Source organism: Sitophilus oryzae, unplaced genomic scaffold (assembly GCF_002938485.1).
Source record: "Sitophilus oryzae breed Bouriz unplaced genomic scaffold, Soryzae_2.0 scaffold_1234_pilon_pilon, whole genome shotgun sequence".
Classification (NCBI taxonomy): Eukaryota; Metazoa; Arthropoda; class Insecta; order Coleoptera; family Curculionidae; genus Sitophilus; species Sitophilus oryzae.
Window position 1 is genome coordinate 68,670 of NW_022145876.1, and position 12,086 is coordinate 80,755.

Below are 12,086 nucleotides of genomic sequence, written 5' to 3' on the forward strand. Positions count from 1 at the left end.
AAGCGTATTGCTGTAATAAACAGTAAAATTAGTATTACCATAATTAATAAATAAATAGAATTTGTTGAATATTTTATTTTATTAGAGAAAAAGGTTATACTTACTCTTGACTGTGCATTGTAAGGCATAGGGTGGTTGAAAAACCGAATACCACTATTGCTGTTCAGTGCTTTCTTAAACATGGTGTCTAGTGCTAGTCCTAGCGTAACTCCGGGAGTGTGGTATGGGTCGTTGTTAAAATAGGCAGTGAAATTAACGTCAAATATTTGACTCAGACTATTGCTGCTGTCAATTGCTTCGAAGCCTGCTCCCATTAAATCGTGGGTGAATTTTCCGAAATGAACGGTGTCTTTGCCGTCTTAGCCAGTGAATTGAAAACAAGTTCCCAACAACAAATGAACGGCGTAAAAATATCACAGTTTTGTATCAAGTGAATTTTCTCTCTGGTTTCTGTATATAAGGCATCATATCAGTGTCTTGCAGCCAAAAGTGGTTTCAATGGTGAAAAGGAGTTCAACCTTGAAATACCCCGGTAGCCTGCTGAATTGGTATTTTCTGTTCTTCTAAATTAAAACCCTTTAAAAAGCCACTGTTTGACGACCATTCATCCTTGTGAAGCTGCCATCTCCTGGCATATCCGTGGTTCTGTACAGCTTTTATGGCTATAATTTTACATTTTAAGAAAATTCCAAAATTTTTTTTTATTTGAAAATTGAGTATAATTTTAACTATGTCGCGTCTACATAATTCTGGAAAGGAAGAAAGTTTCAACAAACTGTAATTGTTAAATGCAGACTGTGTATTTCTAGTATTTATTTTACCATGATTCAGAAATGAATTGAAGCGGAATCAAATGTATTTCATTGGATGGTATTTAAGATAAAACATCGTTTCATCACAAAATTCCGAATTATTCTTTTGCAGCCAGGGTGGTTTTTTTAATTGTTTTTTTTTTTTTTTTTTTATATTAAAAAGTTTTTCTTTTTACGATGCTGTCTGTAAAACCTCTATTGTGAGTTTCAGATTTGTTTTGTATTACAATTCTTGGGGCTTCATCTGGCAACATAGTATGTCTAGCTGTTTCAGAACAGCTGGCTATCGCTTCCAGGTTCTCAAATGTTAATTTTTATTTATCTTCGCTAAAGTTAAAAAGCTTTGTTATTTTCAATTTATTTTAAAATGATAAAGAGAAAAACATGTTTTCTTCATATTCATATTGTTATACTATTATAACATAAGCAAAAATCCTCAGAATGGAAAGATGTATACAACGTCCGCTTGATCGCGCTATGATAACGTCCGCCGGACGTTAAGTTTCTAAGGTAATCTTAACGTCTGTCACCTGCAAAAATGACTATTTATTGTCAGTTGGACTTTTCAAAAATTGGTAAAATAGACCATAGCGAGATGTCGTGAGAAATTCCGTTGGAAATACAGGAGGAAGTGGCTGGTGGCTACTCAAAATTTCATTCAAACTAGAGAGATATCAGCAGGAATATGGCAATTTTTTGAAGTGGCGGTAGGATAGAAGTATAAACAGCGTAAATGAAGCGGTATTGCTAGCTTATGCTAAAAGAATGTCTGAAATGTATTCTCCCACATCACTGTGGACAAAGATATCCATGCTGAAGATTGCGTTGAGAGTATATGAAAACATCGACATATCAAGGTAAAAGCCATTATATTCTCTGATATCAATCATACCCATCTAAATTATATTTGTCCATAGATTTGGTAAACTGTCGCTCTGAGGCGCAAAACGAAGGTTATTCACCAAAAAGCCAAAGTCTCCTTATTTGAGAACACATAAATAAATTTCTACTGGATGCCGATGGTTACACCTGGTTACTCGAAAAAATTGTATTGGTTCTTGGTATTCTTGGAGCTTGTAGGCGCAGCGAGCTTTGGTCACCCACAGTTGATGATTTCGAAGATTCGGAGAAAATATTCTTGTCTCATTAAGAAATACCAAAATAAGAAGAAATTTCTTATCTCCAAAACGGCCTTCCTGGGTTTGATGCCCATGGTTTTATACAAGGCTAAAATACATCAACTCAGGTCCCTCGTAACTCTTTGGACAATCCAAAATTTTCATTGGTTACAAGAAAGGCAAGTGTGTTAAGCAAATCGTCGGTATACATACCATCGGGAGCGTACCGCAGAAAATTGCAAAATTTTTGAACTTGGAGAATCCAGAACGTTATACAGGGCATTAATTTCGTAGATCATCAGCAACCATGCTCGCCGAAAATGGTAGTGATTTACTATCGCTAAAGGAGCTAGGGGGATGGGAGTCTTCAACACAGTGTGGCAGAACTCACATAGAAAATCAGTTTCCAAAAGAAATGAAAATAACAAATCAATCCTTTTCGGGCGATAGCTCCAAAAATAATGCGCTGTCTTTAGTGGATACAAATATTTGCCATTCTTCAGTAGCATCATTCTTTCTTATAAAAATCTGTAAACTCCTTGGAAGGATTTACAGATTTCTAAGAACAACAAGCGCACTTTTAATTTCCATGCCCATTATCATGAAAATGAATTTTAGTATAAGACATTATATATTTTTTATCCTTATTTGTGTTATTGTTCAATAAAAATTTGTTATTAAATAGTAGTGTTTATTGCTCTAAAAAATCTGCAGTATGAACGAAAAATCTAGAACGCAAAACGGCCGATAACAAATAACGGCCTTGGCTGCTTATGATCCCCGGCTATCGCCTCGGATCACAAACTTCAGCCCGGCTGTTATTTGTTGTTTATCGACCTTATTACGTTAATAACAACTATAACAGCACGCTTTAAAATATTTGCACTTACTTCACAAAACGCGTTTATTACTGATTGAATTGGAGCCAGAAATGGCTCAAAACGATATAAGTAAATTACCAATAGATATTCAGTCTGGAGGCGACAAACAATTCATATATCCAAAACCAATTTCCATTTAAATAATTAAATAACATATATGAAAAGGAATACAAAAATTTTCAAAATGGAAGCAATTAAAAAACGCGAGAAGAAATAAAGTTTTTAACCTATCCTGGCTGTTAAAGTATCATTTAATCTACCCCTTATAAAGTGTCATTTTATCTACTATTTTGATAGATATAATGCAATTTTTAATAGTTAAGTATATGGAAAATGGATTTTTTTATATTGTCTCAAAAAATAATACTTTTGTGACGTTTGAAAAAAATAATTTTATACATTCGTAAACCCATAAAACTTACTAAATCGAGCATGGTCGAGGTAATGTTGTCCACTTTCTCGTACACAGACCCTACGGCATTCTCATATTGCTGGACGTATTCATCGTTTCCGCTATACTCCATTAGAACAGTAGGATTGTCGAATCTATCCAAGGTAAGGGGCATCGCAGGGAGGTCGCCAAAGTTTGATTGCTGACGCACGACAACTATGGCGATTATCAGAAAAATGACCGGCATAAAAATCTGGATGGCCAGGAGAATCCAGGATCTGTAGGTCGACAAGATTTTCTTCATTGTCATCGCCATGAATTGATTGAGGAAGAAGTCGAAGGATGTGATTGGTTTCGGAGCTAGATCAATATCAACTGAAAGAAAGAAACATTTAAAAAATTATCAAATCAAAATGTATCAGAGCTAATATAGGGTAGAGTAGTAAACCTGTGACGATTTTTTTATTGGCTGTGTAAATAACTTATGAGTGTGAATTTTAACCTTTTGATAATTTTCGAGTTTATGTTATTATTATTACTGCAGAAGTGATTCTTTCACAGTTAACTCAGGATTTGTATCACACTGTTAAACGTCGACAAGCCTACATTGCTAAACGATATTTTTAATACCAAATGCCAATAATATAATAAAATTCTGTTTCTCTCTTTTAATTAAATAAAGTTTGGTTATATGTAAACAAACTAAGCTATACCAACTAAACTTTTAATTAATGTATTTTTTTTTTTTTTTTTTTAAATTTATTGTTGCCAAACATGGAGATTTTCGGCGCAGTGCTGACTAACTAGAATTTAAATTTTCCGCTGGGGATCAAGGTGGTAGTTCTGCTGTAAAAAAAAACAAATCTCGCCATGACGAGCCTATTTGTATTCTGACACTGTCATTGGCTCTTGACACTTTAGTTTTGTATTACGGGCTTTGGTTTAAATGAATTGTACAGGATAATTTTAAGTTTTAAATATTTTTACTAGTAAACCTTGCAGTCAAACATTGTTCATTTTAGAACCTCTTTAGTGCGAAGTGTACAAGATAACTTAATAGCCGTAAAAACTCATCGCAACTTATTAGAATATTTTGAACGTGGTGTTGAAGATAGTAATGAACCTTAATATGCCCCTTTTAAGTGCTGTTAAGGGAGGTGAGTTTTGATGATATAAATAAAAAAAAAAAAAATTGTTTATATATTTATAATTAATTTATTTTTGTTTCCTAAAATATTTGATTAAAATAAAATATGTAAAAGTGGGTACTCACTGTGCCGGTCGTTTAATCACGTCATTAAAAAGTTTATTTGAAAAGGATCTATAGAACATTATGTTATCTGTGATTTGTATATTTATTTTAAAAAAAAAAAAAAAAAAAAAAAAAAAAAATTATGAAACTAATCTTTTAGAAAAAATATAGATAGCTTCTAAAAATATCTGTAACTTCATTTAGAACTTGTGACTATAGATCAAAGATTTTATTTAGAACTTTATTTAGACTTTGTAGAACTAGAAACTATATTACAACTCTTGTATTATAGATTTTTATTATAAAATTATATAAGAGTTTCTTTCCTTGAACTGCTAATATAGAGATTAATTCCACGCTGTGTCTGTCATAATGCGGATCAACCTGCACTCACTACCGGTTTCGGGGCTCTACCCCATCATCAGGTGAGCTTGGGTCGTTTCCACAAAATGTCAAGCAATAGCGCAGAGTATATAAATACGACTTGTAAAGTAGCGGTAAGATATTAAGTTCCGCATCGCGAGATAGCGGTCTACGTGCAATGGTAGCACTTTCGTACCAATTGAGGCAATAACCATCGATTTGGAACGGAAAGTGAGGGGCTAACTTCGCGACCTTAGGAGATCTATTGTGTCCCCTTCTGAGTTATAACTCATCATACAGTCCCAGGACTCCCTACGGAGACCCGTGTCCGTCACAGTCGAGGAGCTACGACCCAGGCCGGGTATTAGACGAAACGGTAGCTTCTGTCGCCTGTTGGGTTTAGAGGTAGCATAGCCCGATCCTGGGAGGAGGTGGTAGCTTGCATGCCACTTGCGGAGGATGGTCTCACGCAAGGTCAGCCACCTCTCCTGTAGCTCCCTCTCTCTTTGGGTTTAATATTTTGAAACTTTCATTGTTAACTGTTCCCAGTGTCGCTAGGGTTTCCCCACAGATTCACCTCGGTGAAGTTTTTATTACTATTATTATCAGATCTCATAGTGTTTCTACAAGTCGCTAGGATTAGTCGGTCCACTTCTACATGTAGAAGTAAGGGATAATGTAGAAGTAAGGGGTGAATACAATGGGGTGCCCTCCGGTGCCACAAGTTTGAGGCTGTCCGTAGCCCCCCGGTATCGTTATATGTCTGGTGCAATTCCCCTACACCCTACAGTCAGGGACAAGACGATGAATGATATGCTTGTTAGACCAAGCCAAGCGCTAGAGGGGATTCCCCCAGCACCTGACCAGGAGCTTCCCACCAACGACAAGGTCTTGCATCTCCTAGGGGAACACCTATCGATAGTAAATAAAGGCTTTTTCCGGCTAGCCCAAATTATATAATGGAAAATAAATTTTACTTTTAGGTATATAATAAAATTATATGTAAGAGCTTCTTTGCCTTGAACCATTATCTTACCGCTACTTTACGAAAAGTCGTATTTATATACTCTGCGCTGTCGACATATTGTGGAAACGACCTAAGCTCACCTGATGATGGAGGAGGGCTCCGAAACCGGTAGTGAGAGTAGGTTGATCCACATTATATCAAACACAGTGCATGGAATTAATTTCTATATTAGCAGTTCAAGGCAAGAAACCCTTATACCTTTATTATATACCCAAAAACAGCAAGAAATTCTATTTTCCATTATATGATTTTTATTGGCTATATATTGTACAAATATAGAGGATTATCCAATAATTCAAGTTCATATGTCACTATTACTGTCAAGAACCTTAGCAAACGGTTAAAAGTTAATACCAAAATTGTATTTTTTTTTTTTTTTTTTTTTTTTATTTGAATACAAAATATCTTAGGCTAACCTTTTGTCTGAGGATTCTCCAAATGAATTTCTTCCATTTAATTCTTTTTCGCTTGAGTTATATAGTTCTTCTTGCCCATGATCAGTCTCTACCTAAATAGATGTTATAATTATTAGTGCCGTTTATGAACCCAGTTGTTATTTAAGTAAATTTACCGCTCAAGGAAAACTTCTTCTAAGGTTGTTAATGAAATCCCATAACTATTGATACCGAGCTGCCTACTGTGATCTTCTAAGTCTTTCAGCATTTTCTCGAAAATGTAAGACTGGCTTTCTACTAGAAGATATGTAAGTTCCGACCCGATGTTAGTGTGAATCTAAAATATTAAAAACATTTTTTAGGTTTCAGAGAATTTAGCTTGTATTCGAAGCTGTAGCAAGTGAGTTTTAAAAAGACTTAAGACGTCTTAAGTCATTTCTAAAATCAAAATTATTTAAGTCTTAAGTCAAATTCAACATAAAGTTTAAATGACTTAAGTTTAAGTCTTTGACTAGTCATTATTGTAAAGACTTAAATCAATATAACGTTATTTAAGTCGTTTTCATAACTTAGTCTATATTTTTGACTTCTAAATCGTGATGATTCGCAAGTTAAATTAGTAGAATGATTTAAATCAATATAATTACCGTCAACTCAGGGCAACAAGCATTCAATTTAAGTACCTTTTATAAATGCCATTATTAATTTTTGTATTACCAATTAGGTTACTCCAATTAAGTAATCATATTACACTTATTATAGATACACATAAGACTAAAACCACATAAAATAAAACGGTTAATTTTCAGAACCACTACAAATAATAAAATATGTTGTGTCTAAAAATGTTTTTATAAAATTTAACCATTTTGTAGTAATTTATAATGCATTCCATTAAGGATACATGTCACCACCAGCTCCAAGTAGTATCTATCTGACTTCGAACTAAATCTGACCTGAAGTGACGTCAGACTTTGTGCAATTTTAGGTCGGGTGCTGGTAAGACGACCGGTGACGTCGCTTTCCTATTAAAAACGACGTCGTTGGATCCGAGTCGGTAAATCCAATGATCTGTCGACGTACAAAATAAATAACGTACCCATTTTATTGATTTCCCAACGTCGTTCCTACGTTGGCTTGTACGACGTACATATACTTGAACTAGTCCGACGTCTACCCGTTATCCGAATAGGATACGTCCCACTTATAATCCCTAAACCAGTCCACTATATTTTGTTGTATTTTATGTCTATATTTATAACCTAATTCTATTGCACTTCTATTTATGTCAGTAAATACAACCCATTATTTAGCATTTGCGACCCAATGAACATCATGAACATAACCCAATAAAAAGTTTCCCAGTCAAACTTAAATTTCTATTATGCCTAAAAACACTAAAATGGCATTTAGACATTCATCAACATTTTACAGAAAGAGATCGAGGCTTCTTGCAAAATAATAATAGTAGTAGTAATGGCTTGCCTCCACCAGTAAACAAGTTTATCCGGAAGAGATGTTGCATTTCTACACTAGTGCATCTTAATTTACTTTTAGCTTAGGATACCAGCAGACCCCATCCTCCTCCGACATGTGAGGTTGCTGTTTAAAAGGTGCCCATTTTTAACGAGAAAAACAAAAACTAAAATATAGTTGCACAAATCAACAACCACCGACACGCAAAACGCAAAGAGGTTACGTGGCGTACGCTGGAATTATATATACAGTCAAGTAATATGATTGCTGGTCGTCCGGTTTGATGACTCCGGTCGTGTGAGACGACTGATGTTGGAGACCCGGTCGAAATTGGTTTATTGGTAGTTCATATTAAGTCGGACACAGAAAACCGCCATTCTTAACAAGTATCCGATTGTCAGCCATTTTAAAATCGTTTTTGTTTTTAAAATTTATATCTACATTTCTGATTTCTAGTAATGTTACTGATAAGGTTGAGTTTGGAAAGAACCACAGTACAGTTTTATGGTTAAACCAGCTTGGGAAAATTAAAAATATTTTGTAAGTGCTACTTTTTTATAGATATTTTATTTCATAAATCTACCTTATTTTGAAGGCGCTCGTTGTTTCCGAGTATTTTAACTGATATATAAGAAACACTTCCGTTGACAAACTGATGTCTGGATTAAATGATTCAGAATTATTATAATATGAAATTAAATAGGTACTTATAGGTTATATTCGAGGAGTGATTAGGAATCCATTTGTAATTAGGAAGTTTGGTTAGGTTTTTGATGTATTCTTGGTAGCGAATATGGAACCAAACGTAACTAAGTGCTTAGCGACGAATTTTAAGTAAATAAAATCCAACGTAATATGACGTTGGTAATTGGTAGAATTACATTCTCTATTATTAGGTCAGATACCGACGTCGAGAGAGGCGACCTGAATCTGTATTCCCCATTTAGGTGCAAATAAGGGCCGTCAGGCGGTCGAACCGATGTTAGTACCTGACGTCGGGTTTATTGAACGCGACATATACCCGACGTTAGATAACGCCCAAATGCTACTTGGGCGTGTTTTTATTTTAAAATGTGAATTAGGGCCGCAAATATTGGGTAAAAACGCTATCTTTGCTGGTATGTCCATTTCTAAAGAAACAGTCAATGTAATTGGATTTTATATGAATAGTAATGCAAACCAATACAAATACTCATTTTTTGTTTTAAACATTTTTCTACAAACGTCAGTAAAAATGAATTGTTAATGCATGTTGTCAGTGCCTAAAATGTGACATTATGTCAATGATGGTAAAAGTTATTTCATTTCTTTAGTGACTATGCCTTGAATAAGAAGACCATAGCAGCATATCAAAAATCTTAGGTATTAACTGCGGGATGGGTCTCAAATATACACTTTTAAATCTGATATCAGTAAGCCGTTCTAAATTTATTTTAAAAATGTAAACTAAGGGATGTAGGTAGACGTGGGTAGACTTAATAATTCTGTTTACCTATTGCCAGGAATAAATGTTGTGAAGCGGTTTAAAATCTGTTTATAAAAATATGCTATAATTCTAATAAAATAGATAAGTTATAATAAGTACTTATTAACACAAACATCCGATACGCTACTGAAGCAGGTAAGTCCAATTAACGTATCTAAATCTCTTTGACATCTAATCTTGACAAGTAATAAATAAAGCTAAAAATGTAAGAAAATATTATATAATTTAGTTGTAAATTTAAGTGAATTTCATAAATGATCGGTTTACTACATCGCATGTATATTATATAAGTCACTTACTAGCGAAAAGTTGTCCTAATTATTTCCACCTAATTCTTTGCTGAGATCTACCGCACGCTACACAACCAACTATTTTAGTCTTTTCGATAAATCGCGGATAGTGTCACTGTTAATTTAAGCTCTTGCCACAATTTCCATCTAGATTTACCACCTTTTATACAACCATCAGTAGTAGAATAAATAATAAATAACATAAAATAAGGGTAAGCTCCGTAAAGACTGGACAAATCCACAAAATTTCAACCAAATTCAAATGTACGTCAAATAAATCAGTCAAACAGGAACTGTCAAGGATCCCCACCCTAGAGAGCTTTATGGTGGCTTTTCCGCCCACCATGCATGAATACATGGATAGCATTATGTCCTTCCTTAATCATTTCAAAGACTTGTGCTAAAAGTAAGTCACATGATTTACTTTTAACACTAAAATTTTACTTTTTAAAAACATATTTAAAAAAAAAAAAAAAAAAAAAAAAAAAAAATAATTTATATTAATAAATAACCATTTATAATTCTTATATAAAAAACGTATAAAAATAAAAAAAAAAAAAAAAAAAAAAAAAAAAAGAAAAAATATTTTGAATTTCATTTCATGTATTTCGCACAAAAAATAGTATTGCCTGTTGTTATTATTGCCTGTATTTCATCAATGGATGATAAAAGATTGATTATGGACTGACAACAGGAGAGTGATTTACAAATTACCGATTGACGCCTATAAGTTCAGAAGTTAAATAAAAGACCGTACAGGGTGGCGCCTCATATACGCCACAAGTGGACTCCAAGAGAACGACAGTCTAGGCTTGAAATTAAATTTTGTAAGCATACAGTAGGTTAATTGAGAGCACTTTTAAAAATATAGGAGGCCCTACAGGGTGTCCCCAAAAAGTTACATATCAAAAATTCAGGTTTTTGTAAAGGAACAATCTCTATTAATTGATTTTCGGAATTTGGAAAAAATAAAGGTGAGTTTTATAAGAGAAGTATATGACTAAAATTTGCCTTTTGACATATTTTAACATTTCTAGAAACTAGAAATAAAGGAAAATTCTTTTAAATTACAATAAAAGCTACCTAAATTGGAATTTAACCGGTATAGCCTAATATGTAGTTAAATTAATCCATTGTAATTTTAAACTAAATTCAAAATTTTTTTTTAAAATTTTTTACAGGGTGAGACAAAATTAATATTGAACATTGGTCACCTTTAAAATCATGTTACTCTTTTATTTTAAATGGAACACCCAGTATATTATTCCGATATTCAATGGAGAATTTATGTTTCTTCAAAATACTATTAAGGTTGCCTACCCCTCAAACAATGATTTTCCTAGATATTTTCATTTACATGATTTGATCTGAGTAGATCTTTATTATTTGATAAAATCTAGGTGGCTGCGATATGTCTGACGTTACTTCGACATAGCTGTTTAATTAGTCCAACTTTAACAACTAGTTATCATTTTGTGTCAGCTACAAAAAAATTTCTTAGAAATTTGCCGAAAATGCAAACTTATCCTACATCAGAAAGAATGGATATGATTCTATTAATTGGTGAATACAGTGTGCATTCACCAATTATAGAATACTTAAATGCTCTTGATTTTATCTGGTCTGTTTTTTTTATGGGGATATGTTAAAGACAGTGTTTACAAAACTCTACCAACTATTGTCTACAACATCAGAGAAATGATTGTAGTTGCTTTTCGAGGTAGAACTCCACATATGTCTTTTAAAATGAAAATACCCTTTTGAAAAGACAATCATTTTATGCAGTTAACAGGAAAGGAATCATTTTGAGCATTCGATTTCATCTAGCTAATTTTTGTCACATAATTATAGGTTTATATTATCTAGGTTTAGTTCTATAATAATTAAAATATGTTTTAAACGTGTATCTTTTTATTACCGTTGAATATTTTACTCTACAATCTTTAATTTTTGTTAAATTAACAAAAGGTATATCACACAGCCATCTAGTTCTTTTCAAATAATAAAGATCTGCTGACGCAAAATCATAAAAATTAAAATATCTAGGAAAATTTTTGTCTGAGGGGTAGGCAACCTTAATAATATTTTGAAGATATATAAATTCCCCATTGAACATCCGAAAAATATACTGGGTGTTCCATTTAAAATAAAGGAGTAACTTGCTTATAAAAGTGACTAATGTTCCATATTAATTTTGTCTCACCCTGTATAACTTTTCGGGTCAAATTTCAATTTGGTTTAACATACAATAGTTACTGTAGCTAAATATCGGGCTATACAAGGTTAACTAAAATTTAGGTAGCTGTTATCGAAAGTTAAAATTTACTCTTCATTTTCACAAAATGTGAAATATGTCAAAATCCTTAGATTTTAGGTATATGCTTCTTTAATAAAACTCACCTTTATTTTTTTCCTAGAATCCGAAAATCAATTAATATATAGGGTGTTCCATTAAAAAAAACACAACTTTGATGTGTAACTTTTTTTGGGGACACCCTGTAGAACTCTCTATATTTTTAAAAAGTGCTCTCAATTAACCTACATATGCTCACAAAATTTCATTTCAATACAAACTGTCGTTCTCCTTGGAGCCTC

General features: G+C 33.2%; 1 protein-coding gene across 1 annotated transcript in view; it reads right to left on the reverse strand.

Annotated features, from left to right (window-relative positions):
- Positions 1–12,086, reverse strand: part of LOC115874166 (phospholipid-transporting ATPase ABCA1-like) — a 63,472-nt gene that overhangs the window by 18,355 nt on the left and 33,031 nt on the right. The window contains 5 exon segments of the mRNA XM_030889268.1: positions 105–358; positions 519–662; positions 3,221–3,577; positions 3,833–3,867; positions 6,416–6,576. Coding sequence (XP_030745128.1) covers positions 105–358; positions 519–662; positions 3,221–3,577; positions 3,833–3,867; positions 6,416–6,576 — 951 coding nt within the window.